This window comes from Aptenodytes patagonicus, chromosome 14 (genome assembly GCF_965638725.1).
Source record: "Aptenodytes patagonicus chromosome 14, bAptPat1.pri.cur, whole genome shotgun sequence".
NCBI classification, from domain to species: domain Eukaryota; kingdom Metazoa; phylum Chordata; class Aves; order Sphenisciformes; family Spheniscidae; genus Aptenodytes; species Aptenodytes patagonicus.
In genome coordinates this window covers 16,170,428-16,195,265 of record NC_134962.1, presented here as the reverse complement: position 1 = coordinate 16,195,265, position 24,838 = coordinate 16,170,428, and the positions used below count along the sequence as shown (strand labels likewise).

Here is a 24,838-nt window from a genome sequence, read left to right as displayed (position 1 = left end):
GCAATAAACCCGGGAAAGAAACGCTGCTCTTCCTGGGCCCAATAAACCCCGGGAAGAGGCGCCTGGTGAACACCAAGGACACCTTCAGGGCACACAGCCCTGAATTCGTGGGGGTCCTGCCGCCGTCCCCCCCCCACTCACGCCAACGGCGGCGGTGGCCGCTGCCCGACTCCTCCACAGGCCCTTCCACAGGGCAACGAGCCCGGACGGAGGTGACTCCTAAAGCCGCCTGGGTTCGCTCGGGGATGCCGAGGGGGCACAGCTACGCCCGTCAGATGCCAACCCGGGTAACGGCCCCGCTTCCCCGGCGGCGGGGAGAGGCCGGGCCAGGCCCTGCCGCGCCCGCTGCCGCCGCCTCACGGCTCCCGCCCGCCCCCGCCCCGCGGCGCAGGCGCAGCTCCGGAAACGACAACTCCCGCGAGGCGCCGCGCCGCGGCGCGCAGGCGCGGGGGCGGCTGCGCAGGCGCGGGGGGGGGAGCGCGGCGCGGCGCTGCGGGGGAGGGGAGCGCTGATGCAAGAGGCGAGCGCGGCGGTCGCGGGCAACGGCTGACCGCGTCCCTGAGCGCCCGCCGCTCCGCCCGCCTCCCGCACCGCTCCGCGCCCGGCCGCAGCCATGTCGGGCGACGAGGTGAGACCCGGCGGCCGCCGCCCTCGGGGGAGCCGGGCTCGAGGCCTGCGCCGCGGCCGAGGCCGCCGCCATGTGGGAGACCGGGCCTGAGGCCTGCGCCGGGCAGCGAGCGCGGCCTCCGCCCTGGGGCAGAGCCGGCCCCTCGGTGCTCGGGTCCTGCGGCCCCGCCGGGCGGCGCCGGCCGCTGCCCCGCTCGCCGCCGTCCCGCTCGCCGCCGCCCCTGGGCAGGGGTCCGCGGCCGCCTCTCGGTGCGCGGGGCGGAGGCCGGGCCGGGTGGGGGGCTGGAGCCTTCCCCGGGAGCCTTCCCGGCTTCCGCGCGCTGCGGAGTCCCGCCTGGCCCGCGGCCGTGGTCTGGCTCTGCGCATCGGGAGAAGGCCTGGGACTCGCCTGGAGCTCCCCGTGTTCTGCCGGCGCCCGCCTCTGGCAGAGGGAGGGCTGGGGAGGAAGGCACCCCTTCTCCATCGTGTCCCGTGCGCTTCTAGCGATATTTAGCGTTTAGTCAGTTTACTTACCGCGCTCTCATTCCGGAGCTTTAATATCTTGTCTTTTAATCCCGAGACTAAATAGCTACATCTTAACGGATGGTAACTTCAGGTTTTCTGGATCCGATGGTGTTTTGCTTAGGCACACTTCCAGGGGAGTAGATGCATCTGTCTCTGAGAAACTTTTCAAGTGTTGTAGATGCCGTGTGTTGGCACCTTTACTAACCTCATTCAGTTGCTTTCATGGGGAAAAGGAAAGCTTTACATGTATGAGGTTATAAGCACCCTGATGGGTGACTGTATAGCCTGTGGGAAACTGCACTGGCCGAATCCATGAGATGGCTGCTTTTGGTCTTGTATCTTCTTTCTGGTGTTGTTTAAAATACCTATGTGGTTTGTTTCCTTCTGAGCAAAGTGATCACTGTAGCCTTGGAGACAGGCAAGTCATAATTTGTCCTATGTAATAAAGGAGAACTGGTGTAATTACTAGTTATTTTAATGGTAGCTGAGACTGACTTATTCAGTTACTTTAACATCTAGAATGAATGTACTGCATTTTTATGCCTAATTGTGTCCCTGGTACTGCAGTTCTAATGTCTAGGTTGTACTCTGGTTCCAGAAATTAGGACCTAGGAATCCTTGCATCAGATGCTTTCTGTCTCAGCTGATCATAGGACCGTAGAGCAGTTCATCTGGAGTTTCCCAGTTTGGATTTAGTTTAAGTGTCAGTAAAATTATTTTTCTTGCATAATACATTTGTTCTGACATTGAGGTGATATCGGGAATATCTAGTATAGCAAAGTTACATCTCTGGATTGTTTTATGTAGCAGACTGACAGAGAATAAAAATGGTAGCAGATATCACAGTTAAACTGTCACTGTTAGATCTTCTGGCTAGTGTATGTGTGAGAGTGAGTGAGCGCACATGCCTTCCAGAACTTCTGTACATCTGGTTGTTAGGAGCCAAATAGTTTCTTATTGACATTAAGTTGGTGAAACTTTTTAAAGCCAGTCATCCTACAAAGTTGAGAAAGGTGAAGACACATGAAGATAAATTTGTACCTTGAACTGGTATAGATGTTACAAAACTTTGTAATCTCCTTGGTAGAAACATCTACTGTCTGAGTGCTGCTCAGAAGCGTGGCACAGCAGACACAATACAGGCCCTATTTGCAAGGGGAAACAGTCCATAAACATCTATTTGCTTTATTAAAAATCCTCCTCTATATATAATCCTACTAGATTTCTAAAAGTTCTTCCGGCCCTGTAGTTTTATGAAGATCCAGGAAATAATATTAGAGAATGCTGTGTTGTGAGCAGCCAGAGGGTTTAGGTGCAGATTGGTCTTAATAATTTTGCACTCCATCGTAGACATCGACTCAGTGTAGTGTAAGGATACCTGAACTAACTTTACCAATGCAGAGTTGCTATCTGCTTTGTAGACATGCCTGTATTTATTCACACTAATGAAATGGGATTAATTTGTGGCCTCTGTTAGAATCCCCAGCATTTGCCACTGTCACAGCAGTTTAAATGTTGGCTTCTGTCTTGAGAGTTGCATTTGGACTATGAAGCTTTGATTGTCCCCCCTCCCCCCGTTCTTTCACTTGCTCATTTTCTGTAAGTTGGGATTTTGACTGTGTAGGCATTTGAAATAACGAGATGTGAGAAAGAACTGTGTAGTCTACAGAAGAGAAAACCCTATATGGGAATTTGGCTCTGAGAACAGAAACAGGACGGAAACTTAAAACCATTTCTACACAGGAAAAACACAGGGTTTGGTGTATTTGGGCTGGGGGCTACAGTCCCTTCAGTAGAGGGCCTGCAACTTTGTAAAGTTTTTCAGTGCTTAAATGGTGTCATAATGCTTCGACTAATCAAACATACTGATTAGAGAAAAGGAATGAAGAAATTTCTGAGATGTCTAGCTCAGAAAGGCAAAACACACAATAGCCTGGTTATCAGGCTGGTTAGTTTGTATCATGATTTGTTAAAGTGCATGTGACCTAAGACTCCTGCTTAGTTTTCGTTGAAGCTCTTGATGAACAAAGTATTTCAGGCATAGACCTCCTTCTCAGGTCGTGGAACTCTCATATTAGTTTCTTGAGAGCAGTTAGCATGTTATGACTTAGGTTTGCAGAAGCTTGGCTTGACCTGACTGGATGGAGTGGACCTTTAGAGCAGTGCTCTGTTCAACGCCAGCTACATTGTGTTTTCAGCATTAAAACTATCTCCTGCGTCCAGAAGTTGTCCTTGTGTGTTAACTTCAGTTTAGTGTGCTACTGCTGAAGACACGTTCTGTCTCTTGTAGACACAAGGTATGCTTTATGGTGGTTCAGGATGAAAGATACCTTCTTCACAGAGAAGAGTGATTTGGGGCGGGTGGGCTGGTTCCTTCTTAGAAATTATTACACGCAATCTAAGCATAATCTTATGTTTGCTTAACCATGTGGGAAGATATAAAACTCTTCAGAGTTTTGCAAAGATTCATTGAAATGAGTCATGATCTTGAAAATGGTGTTCATGTGTTTGTTCCCAAAGCTGTGGACTCTTGCCTATGCAGGCAGCTTTCCTTCTGTTTCAGCAGACTGTGGAGGTTACAAGAGGAAGCCAGCAGACAGTGTAACCGGTTGTGCACATTCTTTGATTACTGGGCATGATTCATACATGTGTCTGTCTAAGCGTTAGAGGGAAGCCCTCAGAACTTTTTTGAAAATCATTCTAGCGCAGTGTGTACAACTAAAGACACACTTCAGCAGTTTGAAAGCTTCAAGTTTCAGTGTCCTGTATATGTGGACACTTTTGTGATGCTGTGCTTCAAACACCCATATAGGCAGTTTACTGCCTTTCAGTAGAGCCTTTATGAAACATGTACATTCAGAAAATTGGAAGAATATCACAAGAATATCACGTGTAGGAGAATGAGAAGTGCGAGGAAAAGATTGCTTCGTGGGAGGAGGGAAACCCCCAAGCTTGCAGGGTGTGATGAAACAAGAAGTTGGAGAACCGATCCTTTGATGAAGTGGTGGTATTCTCATGAGTGAGGGTATTCGTGATGCTGAATTTTAACTATCTGTGAGAACACTCTTCAATTACTAGATAAGAAAAACTGGAGGAAGAGTCTCGTTAAGTGTCTAAAATTGTTTGGTGTATTAAATATATACTGTGGTGTGAAAATATGGCCAGATAATACATAACAAAACTAATAGCTGTGATGTCAAGCTGGCATCTTACATGAAAATAGTAAGAGGCGTTCCTTTGTTGGAAAACTGAAGAGCCCATGTGTTAATTACCTCAGGTCTGCAGATGATGAATAGCTTGAAAGTGAGTCTCAGGGTTAGTGCCGCCTTCACAGTCAGACTAGGTGAATTCAGCTTCTCCACTGGCTAAAGAACTCATTAACAGCTTTTAATCACTTGGTCTCTGAGCTTCAGTTTCCCACCTGTGGGGGGAAAAGGATGAGACCTTTGCTGCTTCATAGTGTTGGGAGCTGATACAGGTCTTGCTGTATCACCAGCCCCTTCTAGGTTTCTCCCTAGTCCAAAGCATTCTTGTCAAGAGAGTTGTTGGTAAATCTTGCCTTTTAATAAATCTGGAAATTAGCGTGTCTCACAAATGGAAGTACAAAGTGTAACTGACATGTAATCAGGCTCTGTGGTATAGGTGTGCTTAAATTTTTTTCTGATGCCAAGTGGTTCAGTGACTGCTTCACATAGTCTTACTGCAAAATTTGAGTACATAATGGTAATAAAATGGAGAAGTAGCTGGTAGCTAGTCTGTCAAAGATTCAGAGCTTTAATATATTTTCAGCTGAACGAATACATAGATGGCAGGAAACTTGGACTATCCTAGGAAAAGTAGCAGAAGCTCTAACCTGTCAAGCAGTCTTCTCTTGTAATTGGTCCCATCAGTTATGCCTTGGGACAAGGTCTGTGATGTTTTTAAAGAAGCCTATGTAATCGCTGTTTTGAGTCAGCTAATTTGTATTACATTGTTACAGATCTAGAAAAATCCCTAGTTGAGATTGAAGCCAGGGAACAGTTTGGGTAACTGAAGGCATGTTGAAAGAAACGTAAAGGTCTTATAAATATTAAATGGTAGGTGATTACTATGCTGCTAAGGAACTCTTGACTTTTACAGATGATTTTCGATCCCACTATGAGCAAGAAGAAGAAGAAAAAGAAGAAGCCCTTTATGTTGGATGAGGAAGGGGGGGATACACAAGCGGAAGAGACTCAGCAATCGGAAACAAAAGAAGTTGAACCAGAGCCAACAGAAGACAAAGATGTTGAAGCAGACGAGGAAGACAGCAGGAAGAAAGGTAAAGTGCATCCACGTAGATAAACTCTCAAAGGTAGTCCTTCTGTATTTTGAGACTACAAGCCCCGTTTCAAGAATTTGGCATCACAGTGTATAATGCTGGGGCCCTAGTTTGTTTAGAGGCTTGTGAGTAATACTCTGCTGCCTATTTGGCGGGCATATTTCCCTCCTGCTTGAAATCATGTTCACAGACATCCAGCAAGCTACCAGTGGCTTATGTAAAATTCCACTTTACTGACTCAGTCTTTTGTGTGAGACAATGAAAAGAGAATCCCTAAAATAGTTACAATGCAGTTTTAAGTCTTCCACATGTAGTTGTTGCAATAATTCCACAATTATGGCTGTTTTTCATTTGAACAATTAAGCAATAGTGTGAATAACAGAAATATGGTTTAAAGGGTTTCTCATTTTTGGACAACTGTGAATGTGATAACTAGAGTGTTCTTTGGAATCTTTCCAGAAATAAGCTTGCAATTGTGTATATAACCTTGCTTTTTAAATTGAGGCCAATGTCATTTCAAGATGACCTGATTCAGGGAAGGCTGTTAACTTAAATCCGGTTTGTTGATAAAATTGGCTCCTGCAGTAGACCAAAGAAACTATACCTTCCTTTTACAGTTTTCTTTTCATTTTTTTCAAGCACCTCTACTATAATGACAAAAGTGGCTAGTTTCTCTTGTACAGCAGAAAGAAAGATTAAGCACTTAAAAAATAAAAAAATGTGGTTAGAAGATGCAGAAACTGTATAACAGTACTGAGGTATTTGGGGGTAGAGGGGAATGACCTCTTTAACACCTGAAGGATATCTGTAGAGGCTACAGGTCATTGCTTATGTCTTACTGTAATGTTTTGAAGATTTGGATGTAAATTAGAAACCTTAATGTCTAACTGTTTCTACAGTTATGCTTCTTTTGTCAATCCTTTCTTTTTAGATGCAACAGATGACCTGGATGATTTAAACTTCTTCAATCAAAAGAAAAAGAAGAAAAAAACAAAAAAGATATTTGATATAGATGAAGCAGAAGAAGGTGTAAAGGTTTGTCTCATAACTAGGCCATGTTGTCTATGGCTGAAAACTTTCTTGCTTTCATTTTCTTGGGATTGGCAGTGCAGGAGTTGTTTTGAGTCCATCATTGTGTCTTAGTACTGTTAATAATGAAACTTACATTTCACTGTGTCTTTCGTATATAGTAGGTTCTGCTGAACATGTTGCTCCTGCAGGGCTTTTTGTGCAGAAGTGAAAAAATCTAACTGATCTGCACAATGAGCAAGTAATTCTGCAATCTGTTGTAAGGGTTGACTGGCATCAAGGTTAATTGTCTTTTGGGGTGAGAGAAATAAATGGATGTCAGAAGCCACGCACAGAATAGTCCTCTAAAAGCCAGCCCTTCAAATAAAGGGTATATATCTGCTAAGAAATCTGTTTTTACTCTGGTGTTTTCTTTAGAAATGATTGGCTACTGTTCTGTGTTCCAGAAGGTGTACGAGATATTTTTACTCTTCCCAAGTTTTATTCCAAGTCATGTTTTTGTATCGCGTGTCAGTGTTAACTGGCAAGCACAGAGAGCAAGAGGACAGAGAAATGTTACGTGTAACCTCTTCTTTGGCTTCTGCCTTTTGGGGAAGAAAATGTCCCTCTGATCTGCCCCAGACAGGCAAAATGCTTGCTCTCTGTTCTCTGCACGTGCAGAACTGTGATAACAAATTGGACTGGCTGCAAGTAGCACAGCTTTGCCTTACCTTATTGTCTGGCATGTAGGGTGTTTTGTTCCCTTATGCCCTAAAATGGCTGATGCCTTTAGGTAAGTATAGCGTGACCTTGTTCTTGACCAGCCAGAAGTTAGACCAGAAGATAAAAATCTATCTCTAGTAGATTCATGGTAGTAGTGCAGTGCTCTCTTCAACATACTTTAGTTCCGTTCTTATCTGTTATGTTTCAGGATTGTGGTAGATGTTACTAGTATTCATCTAGTATGGCGTGCTACTAGTATTATTTCTAATGCTGTGCAATGGAGATTTGTGTTTAATACTGTAAACTATAGTCTTATTATTTATTTGCAGGACTTGAAAATTGAAGGAGATGTGCCAGAGGCAGTAGAACCTGAAGATGACCTTGATATCATGCTGGGCAATAAAAAGAAGAAAAAGAAGAATGTGAAGTTTCCAGATGAAGATGAGATAATGGAGAAGGATGAAGGTGAAAGTATAACCTAGCTCAATGAGATGTTGAAAGTGAAATGTAGTTCATGTTGTAGGTGAATAAGTTCTGTTCAAGTGCCTTTTTTTGTTTCAGAATTCATTTTGTTACCTTTACCACTATGTTATTTATCAGAAAAATGTTCTATGAAAGCATTGTATAAATTTGCCATAAGTGCTGTTGTCCCTTGTAGGCAGACAGAGACTTGTGTCCACATCTTAGTGGAATCTTCTTTGATGTACCTTTTAGAAATGGTGTAAGCATGAGGTTAAAGAATGTTTCTTTTCTTCTTAATGAATCCCAAACAACTTTCTTTACAGCTTTTGAGGATGAAGATAGCAAAAAAGATGATGGAATTTCTTTTAGCCTTCAGTCAGGACCTGCGTGGGCAGGCTCAGAAAGGGACTACACATATGATGAGGTAATGTTCAAAAGACTTCTTAAAAATACCTTCCATGTTTATGTGCATCAGTAGAGCAGGGCCTTATGCTCATATGTCCTATTTTTAACTTAAAGGACTTGTAGTCAGACGCTCATGAACAGAAAAATAATAAAGCACATCTTTTACAACAGGTAATTTTCATATAGGGCAATATTAGTGATAGTTAAAAACACCTCTGCAAATAGGCTGAGGTACTGGTAGATTATGAAGTAAACCCTTGGGGAAACAGCTTTTATATTTTGCATTTATCAGAACATTTTTTTAAGTGTGTGTTGAAAAGCATATGGGGAAATGCTAATGGGCAAAGACAGTCTAATATTCATTGTGAATGCTGTTTCAAGTTTTTTTTAGAAGTGATGTACTTCATTTGAGAAATGCAAGATACTCATGTTAATGTGAATCCCTTTTTTTTGCAGTTGCTCAATAGAGTATTTAACATCATGCGGGAAAAAAACCCAGATATGGTAGCTGGAGAAAAACGAAAATTTGTCATGAAGCCTCCTCAGGTTGTAAGAGTAGGGACCAAGAAAACATCTTTTGTCAACTTTACAGATATCTGCAAATTGTAAGTTTCCTCTTTAGGTTTCCCAGGAATAGCAGATGAATGCACCTTTCTGTACTGTTGGCTGTTGTGCTGAATGCATGTTTTCTGGCAAAAGACTATGGCAAACCAGAAGTAAACTGAAAGCTATTTCAATCATACTGTTCACTTCCTCTACATTTATCTGTGAGAAGATATTTATGAAGATGATTTATTGAGATAATTTCTTATTTTATACTTAAATTATGAAAATGGTAGGCTTGCTACATGGGCCTCATGGACTGAAACTAAACCTATTGCTCTTGTGAGTTCATTGGCTTCTATCAAGTTGGTAGTTGGGTCACCAGTGATATTTATTTGCAAGTCTTGGGCAGGGGGGTGGGGAAAGTTCTTTCTAATTTGAGCTGACTACAAATACTATTCTCTTGGTAAATGGTATGGAGTTCAGTAATTTTTTTCCACTGTTTTCTGCAGTGCTTTCTGTGTCTTAATTATTTCTTGTGAAGGCAGTTCTATTCTTTGTGGGCACTTCTGGGAATGCATATCTGATTTGTTTCATAAGTGTGCCAGAAAACAGTCCTGGTGAAATCATACTGAGGATCTGGGTAGTATACTGAAGTGAGCTTTTAATGGTAGCTAGTAACACTTTTTTCAGGGAATGGCAGGGGGCTGGGAGAATAAGAATGGAAAATCTCAAATAGAAAACTTATTTTCAGTAGTTACTGTAATTGTGAGTTTGGTTTGGGGGGGATGATGGGGTTTTTTGTGGACTGTTCAGCTTTCTTGTGTCCTCAGTCATTGTCTGCCTGTGCTCTTTGGTGCAGACCCTCTGGCACTGCCCCCTTTTAAACTTGGTAATTTAAGATCGTTTTAGCCTGCCAGTCCTGTATAAATATCAAATTTCTCTGAAGGGGGAAGGTTAAACATATCCTTACTTTATTTTTAGATTACATCGTCAGCCAAAACATCTCCTGGCATTTTTGTTGGCAGAATTGGGTACAAGGTAAGGCTACTGGGCTATGTATGTGCCTATGCAGAGGAAGCAACGGCAACATAGTTGACATTGTCTGATCAAAAATAAAATTGTTGGGTTTAGGTCTGTATATATGTGCTTGAACGTCAGGCTGTTCTTCCCTGCACATAGATGCTGTGCTGGGTGATTGAAGAGATACCATCTTAGGGAAGAGGTACAGAGGCAAACTATAAGTCCCAAGGAACAGTCTGGATAAGGGTTTGAATCCCTATTTGGGACCTTTCTCAAAGATGTTCGGATAGCAGAGCTGTTTGTCACAATTGGTGAGGATGGCTCTGTGGCCCGTATCAGCCTAAGGCAGATGATAGGTAGCTAGGGAAGAGAGAATGCCTGACTGCCTAATGGCAAGTCCTGTGGGCCTGTAGCTAGTTATTCTGTCTAATGCTGTAGTTAAATCCACCTGCCTTAGCATAAAAACAGTGTTGATTTTATATGCCTCTTATCAAAGATCTCATGCTGTGGTGGTGTACTTTCTGGTTGTCTATTCATTTCTCTGTTGTAGACTACAATGTTGTTACATGTAGACATAGAAAATCAAGGAGTCTAATCGCAACGTGTATATAACAAATGCCCATTTGTTTGGGCTTTGGAATCTCTTCAGCTCCAGACATCTTAAACAAAAACTTAGAAACCACAATGTGAAAAAACATTCAACTTACTACATCAGAATGGCTAGAAGAGGATCTTATTAGTCATATTACACCTTACTGGGGAGTTGTCTTGCTCACTTCTGTGAGATAAGCAGGTGTTAATTCTCAATTCTGTAAAGTTCTTCTGATTGGGTAGCTTAACTATGAGGCTGATCTCTGGTGGAGTTTGCTTTTACTGCAGTGAGGGTTATGCTTGGGCAAAACTTCCTGTAGGTTTTTAAGTGCCTTCAGAATTTTGCATTTTTTTTCCCACAAAGTAATTCTGGCTTACTCTTGTCTTGAAGAATGCATCATCATCTTGCTTCATGTTCCTGACTTGTTTTAACGCTTGACGTCTTCTGCAAATCAAATAATTAATTTTTTTCTTAAATTAGTGGCTCAATAGATGGTAACAACCAACTTGTAATCAAAGGAAGATTCCAGCAAAAACAGATAGAAAATGTCTTGAGAAGATATATCAGTAAGTATAACTCCCTTTTCCACTATAGATTTCTCTCAGACCCGTTTTGATGACCAGTGGCCCATGTATGGCCCACATGTGTGTGCATGCTGTGGAGACTCTGTGCTAATGCTGCAACTTTATAATGGAATAATGCAGGTACAGGTGGTTCTACCATGGTTATAATAAGCACATAGGTCGTACTCTGTCCCGGCACTAAAACATACCAAGGAAAACAGTAAGAGCATTTGAGAATTGCTTGTTTTCATCTGACTTTCATTTCTTGGCTTTGGTGAGGACTATGGAAAATAACAGTAATTGTTAATTTTAAAGTCTGTACACGCTAATTAACAAATACAATGTGCATGTCACTGACTGCTGGTCAGAGGACTCACAGATTATATGTAACAAAAAATACTGCTTTAGTGCTGTGTCTGTACAAGAGTTGCTGACATCTGGGAATGCTGTTTCAGCAGAGGAAGTTATGAAACACCAGTGGGAAGTCTTAACTGGTTGCTATTATTTTTAAAACACCAGTGTCAGTGCGTAATGTATCGTATGAAACCTAGTCTTTATTAACCTGGGAACTAGGGGGAATTTTTAGGTTGCCTCAACCTCTGTGGTTTTCATAGTAAGCCACTTCTAAGTTAGTAGATGCATTTGAACAGCCTTTCAAGACAACTGTTAAACTAAAGGCTGAAGAAGTGGTGACTTGTTCACTGATAATGCATTATCTTTTAACTGCAACTTAATTCCTTTTCTGCAGAGGAGTATGTCACCTGTCATACGTGTCGGTCACCAGACACAATCCTACAGAAGGACACCAGATTATATTTCTTGCAGTGTGAGACCTGCCACTCTCGCTGCTCCGTCGCCAGCATCAAAACTGGTTTCCAGGCTGTCACAGGCAAGAGAGCACAGCTCCGTGCCAAAGCTAACTAGTTTGCTAATCAACACTGGATTTTGCAAAGTGTTCTGGGGAGATATGACTGGACAGGTTTACAATCTGAATGGATTTACCATTGTATTAAAACAAGATTGTAAAAACTACAAGAAATTTGGCTTTTGATTGGTCTGTGAAATCCTTGCAAGATGCAGATCCTCAAGCTGTTCACATGCGTTTGCTCATTGAATATGTTTTACCAACTGTAAGGAACATGATGGGAAAGGAAGTGCTTTTTAATCCGTTCAGACTTCTGTAAAACACAAGATAAATTAAAGATACTATAACAGTGAGTGTCTTCGATTTGGATTTTTCCTTCAGTTTCCTCTTTAAACAGCTCATGGGAATGGTTGGCGTGTTGTTCTGCAGATCATGTCACTGAACTATGTCCAAGACCCAGAATAAAGTTTAAGATAAAGGTTATTTTGCTTTTACATAAGCTTATTTTTAGTTAGGCTATCATTAAACAGAGAAACCAGTCACAAAAAGTCACAGGGACGATATACCAACATGAGAACTGCTCATGCTTTTATAGCCACATTAATATGGGAATGCATTTTGCACAGAAAGTGACATCAGGACATGTTGATACTGCTTAATTAGGCAGGATGTAGCTCTGACATAGTTCAGACACCATATTGATGCTGAATCTTAACATAGAATTGATAAACTGTACTGTAAGCTTTCCTAGTGTCATAGTACTAAATTTTGCAATTTCTAATAGAGAAATGTTTATATTTCTTAAGTCCTGCACTCTTCACCACTTTAAAAAGAATCTAACTAAATGCAGCAAAAAAAAAAAAAAGGATATAGGTAACATCATTATATGATGGCTGCAACACACTGTCTTCTATGAATCTTGAATTTACAGAAGATACTGCCAAGTAGTTTGAGTTCCAAATGAACACATTATACTTCTTGATCATAACATGCACTTCTCTCTGCTAGTGGTCAGTGTCAGTAATCTCTAGGGGACATGCATAGTGCTGTCCTAACTAGTTTTTATAGTGCTGTAGAAATTCTGTTACAGCTGCCAAGTACAAAGACGCAAATGGGGAGTGAAGTCCCTCTTGAGCACCATAAGGGGGGACAGTTTTCATTTAATCACCAAAATCGCACAGGGTCAGGATAAGGTGTAGTAGCTCAGGACCCCGGGCGCCCATCCCTGCAGGTAAGCAGAGTAGCCTCCTCCCCAGAGAAAATGGTGGTCATTCTGAATGCAATTCGTCAAATATCAAACTGAAGGGTTTCTACCAAGTTTTAATCTTTGTATGTATGTTAATACAGAACACAGTCTTGCTGGGAAGTCACTTACTTGCTATTTGAAAACTTGACAGCACTGTAAGGCAAAAATCAAGGTTTTATGGTTGGTTTCTTAAAAGCATTTTGAATTTCAAGTGAGCTATAACAAATGTTGGCTGTATCTTTAAGTGAATAAAGCCAGGATCAGTGCCTCTTGTAACATTATTGTTGTATTCTTGTTTTTTCTCTAGCAAATAGGCATTCTCCTGTTGGAAGAAAAACTTTTTGGAGAAGTGCTAGTTGCCTTTTTGTTTCGGTGACTTGCTGTTGGGACACACTGAAATAGCTGAAGAACAATGATACTTTCTGGTTTTAAATGCTTGCTTTTTCCTGGGTCAAATACTTTTAACATACTTTTTAAAAAAAAATACAGTATGGCCTTGAGCTGGTGCTATATTTTAGTGCATTAAATACAAAGTTTGACTTCAGTATATTTGGATCAAAAAGATCAGGTTAATAAAGGAATAAATAATTGTTCAAACCCATCATCTGTGAGCTCTTCTGGCTCACAGGAGAGCTTTATAGGTGTATTTTATAGATGTATTTTGAGTCTGTGCATGAAATCCTGAAGACATTGGTTTTGATGGCTAATATTTGAGTGAAACATCTTGAGCTGTAGACTCTAATTTACCTGTGGAATAACCTCACTGATGCATGAAAAGTCTTCCGTGTCTAGGAGCAGATATTAGTTGAATTTTATTTTTTTTTTAAAACACCTTCCAGTCTACATTCAAAGAGGAGTATAGTCTACCACAAGTGTTGTATGAACATAAATGCCTCCTGCTGCTTGTAAGGCTGATGTAAGTTTAAAGTGCAGTCGTGTGTTCAGAGGCAAAAAAGAGTTTTGTACTTAAGCTGAATGTAAATAAGCATCTTAAAGATGGAGTTCTTAACAGGATAAGGTGGTAGCTTTGTTTGCCTTGGGTCTGCATGCAGGCGTGTATTTGGAGGCAGACCCATCTGCGTTTCTCCATGCTTTTTTCTCTGTGAGCTGAGAATTGGCTGTATGGTGCTGACGGAGATGTGGGAGCTAGATTGTTTTAGGTACTGAAAGACTGTAGAGGAGAATGGAATCTCAGTTTGAATGAGTTGGGGAGGAGCCTGGGAGCTAACGAAGAGCACAGTGATGCAGCTGGGTTGCTCCTCTCCATGGCTCCTGCTGTGCCCAGAGTTCTCTTACACCTTACCTGAGTAATCTAAGCTGTTGCAGGTCTGTTCCTTTCCAGCAGTAAAGATGCAACACGCCTTTCAGCCCAGAACATGCAAAAGAAAATCTGAGACTTGTCACTGGAGGTCCTAGGGGAACTGTACAGAAGAAGTCGTGTTGCTGTCAGTCAGCCTGAAATTTACTGATATCCTTGTAAGAAGAATAACCCGCTCTTGCCAGGTAAATGCTTTTATCTCCCTTGCGTAGTTGGGGGGTTGGAACTCAAAGGGTTAGGTGACCTTGCTCAGGTCACCAGAGTAACCCGTAAAATGAAAACAGATCGAGTTCCCTGGTTCAGTATAGATGTAGTGGGATGAGCTGCCTTCAAGGTGGTGTCATTCTGTTCTGCTGAAATAACTGTTTACTATTACAAAAATAAGTGAGATTAAACTCCTTTCATGGACGCTTCTGGCCAGAGCAAGGATTTAATCAAAGCAGTAGTATTTTTGTAACCACAAATGCTGTAATGAAGGAGAAGCATTTATAAAAAGTTTCCACTGAGTGGGGGATTTCTGGTTAGTACTGTGCATGGGTCATCATGCATTGTGTCCTCCAGACATGTACACCACACCCTACTACTTTCCCTGCTTGACAGGGAAACTTGGTCACCTAAGATTGTAAGCAAGGAGAAGAAAAAGCAGACTTTCAAAGCTGCTGCTGCTGAAAACAGGACAAGGTTTGTCACAAATTGGATGGGATGTTGGGCTGTAGTCAGGCAAAAGTGCACATGATGGTATCTAGTGGAAGAGGTACAGAAATAGTAACAGCAGGAAAGCTCTGAAAGTCGAGAGAATATGAAGTTGAGTGTGATGCTGACGGCTAAGACTCACTAGAACTTACCTGTTAATGTTTTAAATAACATTTCTCTAGCATCCTGTTCTGCTCCTCTGCTCAGTTTTTTGCTAGAGGTTTATTCCAGATCACCAGACTAATAGAAGTGTATCCAAGCAAGTGGGAGGCCAAGCTTTGAGAAAGAATCGAAGGCAGATGTTTAACAGAAAACAGAAGCTGCACGAGAATTACCAGTTCAGCTTCAGCCTGTATGGACAACAAACTGCAAAGCCACACCAGCTTCCAAAATAATCGCTTGCTTTTCTATTTTTAAATTGTTTTTGCCATAGTAAAGGTTAGTCCCATGTTGCCTGAGTAGCAGAATATAATTTTCTGTAGCTTTCCGTCTGACAGGTGGTTGCCCTCGCAGCATGTGGGTTTGCACCCTGGCTGCTCCAGTGCAAGCTCTTCCCTGAGCAACCTGTTTCTGGCCCCTGCCAGAGGCAGGACGTCAGTCTGGACGGACTGTGCTGTAACCCTGGATGGTAAGTCTGGGTTCACTTACCTTGCTTGTGAGCTGTCCTGTTAACTGTTGTGTTTTTCCAGCCACTAAGCTCACTTTTCCCTAGAAATGTGAAGGACTCAAATGATGGGAAAATGGGCAGTTCGGTGTCCCTGGAGGAAAATGGCCAGAAACACCCAGGTTAGAGATAGCGGTCAGGAATCAGGACAAGCCTGACCTGATGAAAGCCTCTCTCGGACTTTTCCAGCAGTGCAAAGGGGGCCTACAGCTGAAGTCTGCAGATGTTTGGATTCCCACAATGTTTGTGGGGATTGGCCAGGGTCAGGCTGGACCTATATGGCTCTACCTTGCATACTGCTTTCTGCATGTATAGGGGCATTTTGGCAGTTAACCTAAATCACAGCTTGTTCTAGTCCCAGGTGTGTGTTAACCTTGGGAAAACTCTTCTCAAATGGCTCTAATTTGGGCTAATAGCTAAAAGGATTTTGCATAAGCAGTAAAATCCTATGGCAGAGAAGGGAGCGCAACTCCATGTGTCCTTTCCTTCAGTACGCCTTTGACTGCAGAGAGCTGATGGAGAAGAAAGGTTGCTCTGATCTTGATCAGTTGCTTAAATGATCTCATGACAGGAGGAGGAAAAAGGCTTTTGAAGGAAGATATTACTTGGAAATTGTGGAATCCTAAAGAGAAACAGGTTCCAGGGCTCCTGCTGATCTTTAGCAAGTGCTATCTCACCTGTAAAAGCCTTTGGCTTGGAGGGACCTCATCTGGCTCCAGTCCCTTGGCTAAGAAATCCATTTTTTTCAGCTCTTTCTATAGTCAATAATGAAGACAGGGAAGTGCCTCCAGAGGAGATTCGGCCAGTCTAATTTTTTAGAAAGAGCCTAGGGAGACTTTGCTTTTACTGTAGGTGCTTCACCATAGATGAATATAGATAAGATATACATACATACATACATACACTATACATTCTTAAATATTCTGTATATAAGAATATGGCTGAACCTGTGCTGTTAGTCTCTGTCACAAGCCCAAGGGAGGAACCATACTTCTTTATACAAAAGTAGAAATTTAAGCTGGCCCTGGAAACATGTTGCTGCCTGATAGACATGAGGAATTGGCTTTTCCTTGCAGGAAGAAAAATACTTTCTCGCTTCCCTTCTGCTTGTCACTATAACGCCAGGCTCGTTCCTTGCTGTGTAAGCTTGCAGTTCATCCTTTTTCCTTTTTGCATATTGCAAACAACTGCATATTTCTGAAATAAAGCAGTCATAACTTTACATCTGTGTTATTAATCGTTTTTCTGCTGAATACCCAGCAGAAATGTGTGGATACCTCCCTCTTCAGGCCATTGCATCTTCCATAGCGGGTCTCTGGGCTCAGAGAGACTTTGGGTTTTCTAACACAGAAGCAGCTTCCTTAATTCTACATTCTGTATTAAAGCAAATTGGTTTTAAAACCTTTGTTTCTTCCCCCAGCCTTGCTTGCTGCTTTGGGTAATTATCCCATAGGTTTTGTGTATTTCTTTCTACCATGTGGAAACACTTCACTTGGAGTGGAGCGGGACCATATGACTTTGATTGCAAACCATGCTTGTGCCCAAATTATTACCAGTGTTAGGTCACACAGCTGGATCTTGGTGCTTCTAATGTGGTCTTACACACATTCTCTGATAATATTCATTTTCATTAAAAAAGGAAAAGAAAAGGGAGTTTTATTGCCTTTGTTGCAGGGAGAAAAGCTGGATGTGATTCATTTTGAAAACAAGGCACAAAAAGCAAGTAAAAAATAAATTTTTGGTTCTTTTTAGTTTTGCAGACTGAAATGCCTGTACTGCTCGTGGTCCTCAGAGCCTGCTGCAGGCCTTGTGCTATGTTTTTGTTCAGCACCAAAATAGCCTTTTTTCCACCATGAACATGAAAAAACAAGCTCTGGGAAACAAGCTTCATTTCAGATGAGCTCATAAAATATTTTTCTTCCCTCCATTGTTCCATGCTTTCTGACATCCTCAAACAATGGGTTGCTTTCCTATGAGTCCTAGCGAGAAGGGAGGATTGCATTTCTTTCTTTTTTTCTTCTGACAGAGCTGTGCAAAGATCTCTTAGGTTCTCTTGAAGTGGTTATTTAGGTTTGAGGCTGTGGTTGCCATTGAGGTTTCCCTGTTAGTGAGAGGCTGCTTGGGGCTGGCCGTGTGGTCTCAAATTTTTTTGTACATGACAGTTTGTTTTTAATTCTAGACCTACTCCACTTTCTCAAATTCATTTAAGCTGTGTGCTGAAGCACATTGTTTCCCACTACACTTTGTTCTGGATGAGGGTGGTGGCCATTAAATCCTGCCCCCGACCAAGAACATACTTGGGCGTGAGGAATGAGGAGCGTGCTGGGGCTGGAGCCCCATCTGCGCTTCATGGAGATGCTGTGGGCAGAGAGGTGTCTTCCGAGCTGGCCAAAATCGGGAGACAGGATGCTCTGACGTGTGGATATGAAGGGGATCTTCTGAGCAGTAAGGAGGGGGCCAAGCTGGAGCACAGGGTGAAAATCAGGAGTGGATGTCCTAGCTGTGCTGTCCCCCTCTCCCCACGTGGCTCAGGATCACCCAGCAGAAGGAAACTCCAAGCAAACATGGGGAGTGTTTGCACCGTTGTGGCTCTGAGCCCCTCCTGCCTGGGCTAACCTCCCCTCTGCAGCCTGAGCCCACCTGGGCTGGCATCTCGCAACTCCTGCTGCCACCACAGCAGTCTCGCTGCTGCCATTTTACCAGAGATGGAGCTGCGGTCGTCCCCGTGCAGCAGAGAGCGCTTTTGCTGTGAAGGTTGAAGGGTTCTTGAAGATAGAAAGGAAATACGCAGGTAATGAAAAAATAAGATTAAACTTAATGTGTAGAAATAACAAGAGGCGAGGATTGGGCAAGTATGCAAATGACGTAGAGAAAAAACTAAGAAATGCAATCAGAAAGGTGCTGATTTGTGTGTGCAGAGGCACTGGTTCTGGGTTAGTATTCCTGCTACCTTGAAATACTCTTGTTTGAGAGCTCTGCTGTTAAAAAGGTGATTGCGTGTATCAGATTTACCTTTTTAATTTGGACTGTAATGCCCAGTGCACCGCACTTTGCCTGTTACGCATTGAATGTTTTTCAGAAGAGTATGATATTCACAATGGGTCTTGTATATTCACAGCCTTGTGGGTTGAAGTGATGCTTAAAAAGAGCCAAGAAACCAGAGGAAGGGAAAAGGGCGAGTGCTGTGAGGAACAGAACTGGTGGGGATGAGGCAGAGGTAGAAATTAATACAGTGCACAGCGGCAGCCTGTCCCTCTGCATTCCTATCGAGTGCTCTGCCAAGCCATTGCTATGGCCAGTCCTCATCTTCTGAAGTACAGAAGGGATTAGACTGTGTATACTCTTTTCTCACTGGTGCTGGCTGTATGTGTTATATTACCACATATGAATTAGAGTATGAGCAGGGTTTTTCCATCTCTAAGTTGGGTTGCTCTTTGCGTATCCTCTGTGTGGTCATGTTCTTACAGTTTCTTTACTGGCTCAAGTTCAGCAGACTCTTTGAGTTGGTCTCTGCTATGTGTTTAGCAATTTTCCAAGGCAGATATTCTCCATACACAACCAGTGGTGATGGATATCTAAACGCAAATCCCATCCTATTAGGATAGTTCCTGGCTGTGGTTTGGGAGGACACAGGACTCTCCCATACGTCTGGGCTTGGTGGCTGGAAAGGCAGGGAGCCTTGCTGCTCGTTTGCCAATGCAATTGTTTTTTCTGTGGTGAGAAAAGAGCGGAGATCTGTCTTGGATTGGAAAATGATCCCACAACAAAAATTACAATGTCTCTACTATGATATTGTAGAAAGAAAGTATCATACCGACTATTTTCAACATAAATATTTATAGTTAACTGAAAAAGTTGACTTTTACCAGAAAAACAGCTGAAATGATGGCAGTAAACCAGGATTTTTTGTTTCTTACAGTGAAGTGGTATGAGAGACAGAAATAGTCTTGAAACCACAACTCCTGCAGGTGTGTGTTATGGTTTTTGCCCTGGCTGGCTGGTTCTGTGTTGTTTCCAGCCAGTTTCAGTACCTCGCTCCCAGGTTCAGTGCAGGTTTCGTATGTTCTGCTGCTGGAGAAACACTTTTCCAGCTGGGGGAATAATTCAGATCCATTAAGGCATGAGTTGCAAGTGGTGAGGAGCAGTTGAAAAAGCAGTGCTTGATTTTTGTGTCTGTGTTTGAAATGAGTGCAGTGGCGGATTGTGATCTGGGATGATGGAAATCATATGTTGTGCCATACAGGAACAGAAAAGTCCTGCCTGTGTGTTGCCTGTTGCTACCCCCCCCCACATACCCCTGTTATCTTCTCTGGCTTCCCTCTTCCCAGTGCTGCCGCCGGGTGAGACAACCAGCCCAGTGAGGATGGGTGGGCGAGTGTTGTTCTGCCCCAATGGAAAATCGCTCCTCAAATGAATTATTAAGGTTTTCTGCAGATAGGAACAATTTCCAATGGACCATTTTTTTTTTATTTGTTTAGGACCAGGTATCTCAAAAGCTTTTTGTAGCACAGCTCCAAGTGTCAACATCCATAGCTGTGATATGTTTTTCAAAAGAACTCAACACCCAATGCATCGAGTGGTTTTGAAAGCTGGACTTGGAGTGAATTAGAGAAGCCAAATACATCTTTTGTCCTTATTTTTGCTATTAAGGTTCTGAAGCATTTGACTTTTAATGTTGGTTTTGCGGTGTCAGCATTGTTCATCTCAGCCATGTTTTGGGCCACTTTCCCACCAGTTTCTCAGTCCCTGTGAAGGCAGTGCTGCTCTGATCCCTGTGTTCCTGCCTGCAGCATTGTGCTGACCAGGGCTGAGCTCCACAGCCTGGGGAACGCTCCCGGTGTTGCAAGGAAGGAAGAGAAATTTTTATGATGGCCTTGTTGGGAAAACTATGTCACGTGTGCAGGTATGTGACGGGTAACAGTGAGGCTGGAGCAAGGGTGCATTGCTCAATCAACTGCTTCTTTTTGGGAGAGGGGAACAAGAGCAGGAGAAACATCAGATGAAAGACCGGCCACTTCTGTGCCCCAGAGATTCAGCTGTTGTTGACCTGCCCCTCCCCGTGTCCTCCATTTGTGTCCTGGCAGGAAGAAATGCTGCCCAGCTGGAATTTCCCACAGGCACGGTGGATACGGCCCCTGGAGAGGTGCGGCCCCTTGCCACGTCCTTGGGATTTGCGCTCTGCAAGGAGAGAGGCCAGTCCATGGCTGTTGGGTTCAAGCCAGTTCTCTTTCCCCCAGTGCCTGACAAGTGCAGGTGTGAACAGCTGTGTCTGGTAAGATTTAAAGCCAGGCTGTTTTGTAATAGGCTGTGAACAAATGACTACAAGTAAAACTGGTAAGAATTATATTTTTGCTTCAGTGTAACCCCTGGATACCTTTCAAGTTGCTGTGCTGCTTCTTCCTAGGATGTCCCGTGTGTCCGAGCCACAAGAACTGGAAAATTTCATGGGGATACCTGTCTGCTGGGTTATACTTTGGGCTGCAACCGTAAGTGTCCTGGAGGGTTGGGTGCCTGTGCTGTTACTTTTCTTAATGTCTTCCTTTTTTTTGTGGTTTTTTTGCTGTCCTTTTAGTTTAAATCCACCTTCCCGCATTGCTGTTAACACGTCTTTGTTTCTCCTTTTATCTCTCTAGTGTCTCTTGAAGTTTAGGCTTTTGAATGCAAATGCACATCCCAGGTGGCTGTATTGGCCATAAGTGCTCTGAGTACATAAAAATGATTTCTGATTCCTTGTTCATACCCAACCTGCCAGGGGCATGTGAATTACTTTAGAAGAGCTTTTAGGTACAAAGATAGTTCATTATGGTATGTTTAAGATTATTCTACTTTTGTCCCTATTCCTCCTGCTGGCTGCCTGCTTCCTGCCCAGCCTGAACTCCCTTCACGTAAAGCTCTTAATGCATTTACTGAAATATTATAGATGCTGATATGCAAACAAGTTCCTAACTTCTTGTGGTAACAGCATGTGCACACGCTCTCTCCCCCTGTGATACAGTATTAATAGCCAGCTCTGGTGGCACGTAGACATCACTGCTTTTGCCTATGGGAATGTGGTGCTGCCGCGGTCTGGGGCTGCTCATGCAGCCGTGCGGATCCGTGGCGGGGGCTGGACCTGCCTACGAGGACGAGTCTCCTGTGCTGCCGGGCTCCTGCATCGCGATGTGGTAGGATGCTGCATTGGGTCCCTGGGCCCCACAGCCAGACTGGTCTTTAAGCAGTTTAAATGGATATATTTAAGTGTCGCCATCTTGTCACACCCAAAGCAGTTTTATCAAAGGAGACGTGCAGATGAAAGTTTCCGAAGCCTCCCAGGTCTCAGCTGTGGTCCTCATGCAGCAAATTTTCACCTTGGCCTCAAGGAGCTGCTTATGCTGTGCCCAGAGTGTGATGGTCTGTGCTCCAGAGCTGCTGACAGGCTGAAAGCATTCCCGTCCAGCTGCTCGCAGCCAACGCAACAGCCAAGTGGGGACATCTCTGGCTCCCAACTGTGGTGAATTCAGCTGCGGTGCTGAGGAGGAGCTGCAGCAGTTGCTCACCAGCGGGGCAGGAGGGGTGAAGAAGTGGTCGGTGAGCAGATGGGGGAGGCTGCAACTCTGGTCTGCGCTTCACCTTCAGCAACGTCTGCTTCCAAATGGGAGTAGAAGGCGTCAGCAAGGAGGCTCGCGTGCTGCAGGCAGCTCTGCAGACAGGGCTAGGAGACGGGGTTCCTGCTTCTGCCTGCATCTCTCACCCCTATCCTTCCCTTTTCCACCTTTTGCATCTTGTCTATCTCGATCATGCTTTCTCTGGGTCTCCTTTGCAACTAGTTTGGGCGAATCACTGGGGCTGTGAGCCCAGGGAGGGGGTGAAAGCTGGGGCCCATAGGAAGCTGTGATTGAGGAACCCTCTCAAACCTGTCAGAGAAAATAGTCCACCTGCTAGGAGGTAAATCTGGGCAATGAAAAGGTGCTGAACTTGAGGGTTTTCTCGCTAAACTGGTACAGTGCGTCTGTACTGGCACGTGCCTGTCCACACGCTGCCATGATGGGTACGCGAGCGGTGCCGGCGGTGCGGAGCTTAGTGCAGGAACGGCTGCTCAGGCCTTTCTGCCAGACACGTGCAGAGGATTTCGGATATGGCTGAGTCCTTTTGGCATTGGACTGTCCCCGTCCCAGGCTTGGGTGTGTTTTCTTGGCAGAGGATGGACAGACTCCACCAGGAGCCCTTGGGGTTCTTGGCCACAACTTGCCAAGTTTCCACAACTTTCTTGAGAAGAGAAAAAATATGGAATTAAATCTCCTGCAGATAATGGGAAGACAATGAAGGAGGGATATGACAACTCTCACAGAGGCAGCAACTGGCTTTTACAGATTCCCCAAAGAATGGATCCTGTTACAGCTGCAATGACTGAAGTATTTCCAAAGCACTGCGTGGACTTTAACCATGATGCTCATTAAAGTTAGTAGGATTTATTTGTGGGGATAGGCAGCCCAACGACAAGCATTGCGGAGTTTGACCTTGACGACCGAGCCTTGTGTCCGTGAGAAGAGAACAACAGGTAAGAAGAAACTGCTCTGTACCGAGCCTTGTGTCCGTGAGAAGAGAACAAGAAGAAACTGCTGTGTTTATAGAAGACTAGCCTATGTGCTTGTGTCTAGATGTGCGTGATCAAAAGGCTGTACCCTATCAGTAAGCTGCTGATAGTGCGTGAACACTTGAGTTTTGTATAAGAGGAGAGCTTAATGTATAATAAAGGTCTTTTGGTTGCTGCCTGCCAGAGTCCGTGCCGTTAATCCCCACATTTATTAAAGTCAGTGGGGGGTTTCATTGCATCTCCTGACTCAAACTGAATGCAAGATTACAGGCGTTTTGGCCTGACAGATAGTCTTTCCATGTCCAGAAGCACATAAAAGGAGGATTTGGGACTGGAGTAACCCTGCTCTATTGCTGTAATGACTGCTGAGGCCAGCATATGGAAAAGCAGAGCACCAAAACTTCCTGCACATCTGCTATTCCCATCCAGAGCAGCACATTTAAGCCCAAAGTGTGTCACCAACTTGATGCATTTCATGTTTCCTTTGCAGAGGTGCAGACAAGGCAGTGCAGATTGAGACCTTTGGTTTTGTTTCCAACAAAGACCACGCTGCTGTCACTACCAAACACAGAGCAGCAAATATGAGAAGCCAAGCAAGGTCCAGGGCACTTGGTAATAAGACCTTGCCTTTGTGGGTGGCGGGGAAAGGCTTTAACAAAAGTATTTTTTTTCCAGTTCACAAGATGGAAACTGCGTGTATGTTCAGTTGAGTTGCTCACTTTATGTTGGTTGTTTTTCTTCAGAATGTGCAGATGTTGAATTAACTGTTGCCCTGGGGGAAATGCCAGGGAGAATGGACTGGCCCCACACTCGTCTTCCCACATCCCAGCAGGACAGGGATGATTTACAGGGAGCGACTCTATGGGGACACTGGATCATGGAAAAGGAGGTTGGGTGCATGAAGGGTGGGAGCCCTTTATATTCATTCAAGAGCTAACGAGATCTTACAGGTCTTTTTGTGTCATGGATATTTAAAATGCCTTGGGGAGGATCACACATCTTTCTGTTAACCAGGACAAGCCCGGTAATGGGGCTTCTGCTCTTTGCTGCGGTCTGTTCCCCTGGGCCAGCAGAGTGTGCTTTGGGCTGGGGTTGAGGGTGAGGATGGATGGGCTGTGGTTAAAGCACTGCATTGTGCTCTGAGCATGCAGCACCCCACACTGTATCTCATGTGTGTTCACACTTGGCAAGATGGGATGGGGGAGTAGGGGAACAGGAGCTGACTGCGATCAGGTGCACACTTAAACAGCACCGACGGCTTTGTCTGCACTCTGTGTGCTTGTTCACTATGAACGCTCTGGAGTCCTTAAACATCTACAGCCCATGTGCTTTCACCTGCCTTCTTCCTCCAAAGCTCTGCCCCTGTGCCTCGTGCCCCTGCAGTGGGCATCTGCCTTTTCCCCTGCCCTCCCTCTCCGTCCCTGGGAAAGCAGTGCTCAGAGGGAGGCGGTGACACCTCCTCTCCCTCTGCTCCTCTCTTGATGGACCCAGTGCAGTCAGCAGGAAGCTTTGCAGCTGCTTTATGGCCTTAAGGGGTGAAAGGGGTGGTGTGCGTTCCCTTTCCCACCCCACTGCTGTGCCCTCGCCTCTTCATGCGAAGATTTTCTGGTCACACACAGAACTCAATGAGCACGAAAAACCCAGAAGTCATTTTGTTGAGGCCCTATCTGCAGCCAATAGCAAAGTTAATTACCATACAGGGGCCTGCATAAGAGCTCCCGAAGTCCCT

General features: G+C 44.1%; 2 protein-coding genes across 2 annotated transcripts; both read left to right on the top strand.

The window, feature by feature from the left end:
* Positions 1–511: 511 nt before the first annotated feature.
* On the top strand, positions 512–11,968 carry EIF2S2 (eukaryotic translation initiation factor 2 subunit beta). Its single transcript, XM_076352249.1, has 9 exons — positions 512–628; positions 5,251–5,431; positions 6,363–6,466; positions 7,492–7,627; positions 7,948–8,048; positions 8,486–8,634; positions 9,557–9,613; positions 10,668–10,753; positions 11,499–11,968. The coding sequence occupies exons 1-9, from the start codon at positions 614–616 to the stop codon at positions 11,672–11,674; spliced, it is 1,005 nt and encodes a 334-aa protein (XP_076208364.1). The 5' UTR covers positions 512–613; the 3' UTR covers positions 11,675–11,968.
* Positions 11,969–15,477: 3,509 nt separating this feature from the next.
* On the top strand, positions 15,478–23,292 carry LOC143167151 (uncharacterized). The gene is made up of 4 exons (XM_076352250.1): positions 15,478–15,500; positions 20,621–20,808; positions 20,941–21,022; positions 22,821–23,292. Exons 2-4 carry the CDS (start codon positions 20,737–20,739, stop codon positions 22,970–22,972), a joined length of 306 nt encoding a protein of 101 aa, XP_076208365.1. The 5' UTR covers positions 15,478–15,500; positions 20,621–20,736; the 3' UTR covers positions 22,973–23,292.
* Positions 23,293–24,838: the final 1,546 nt, after the last annotated feature.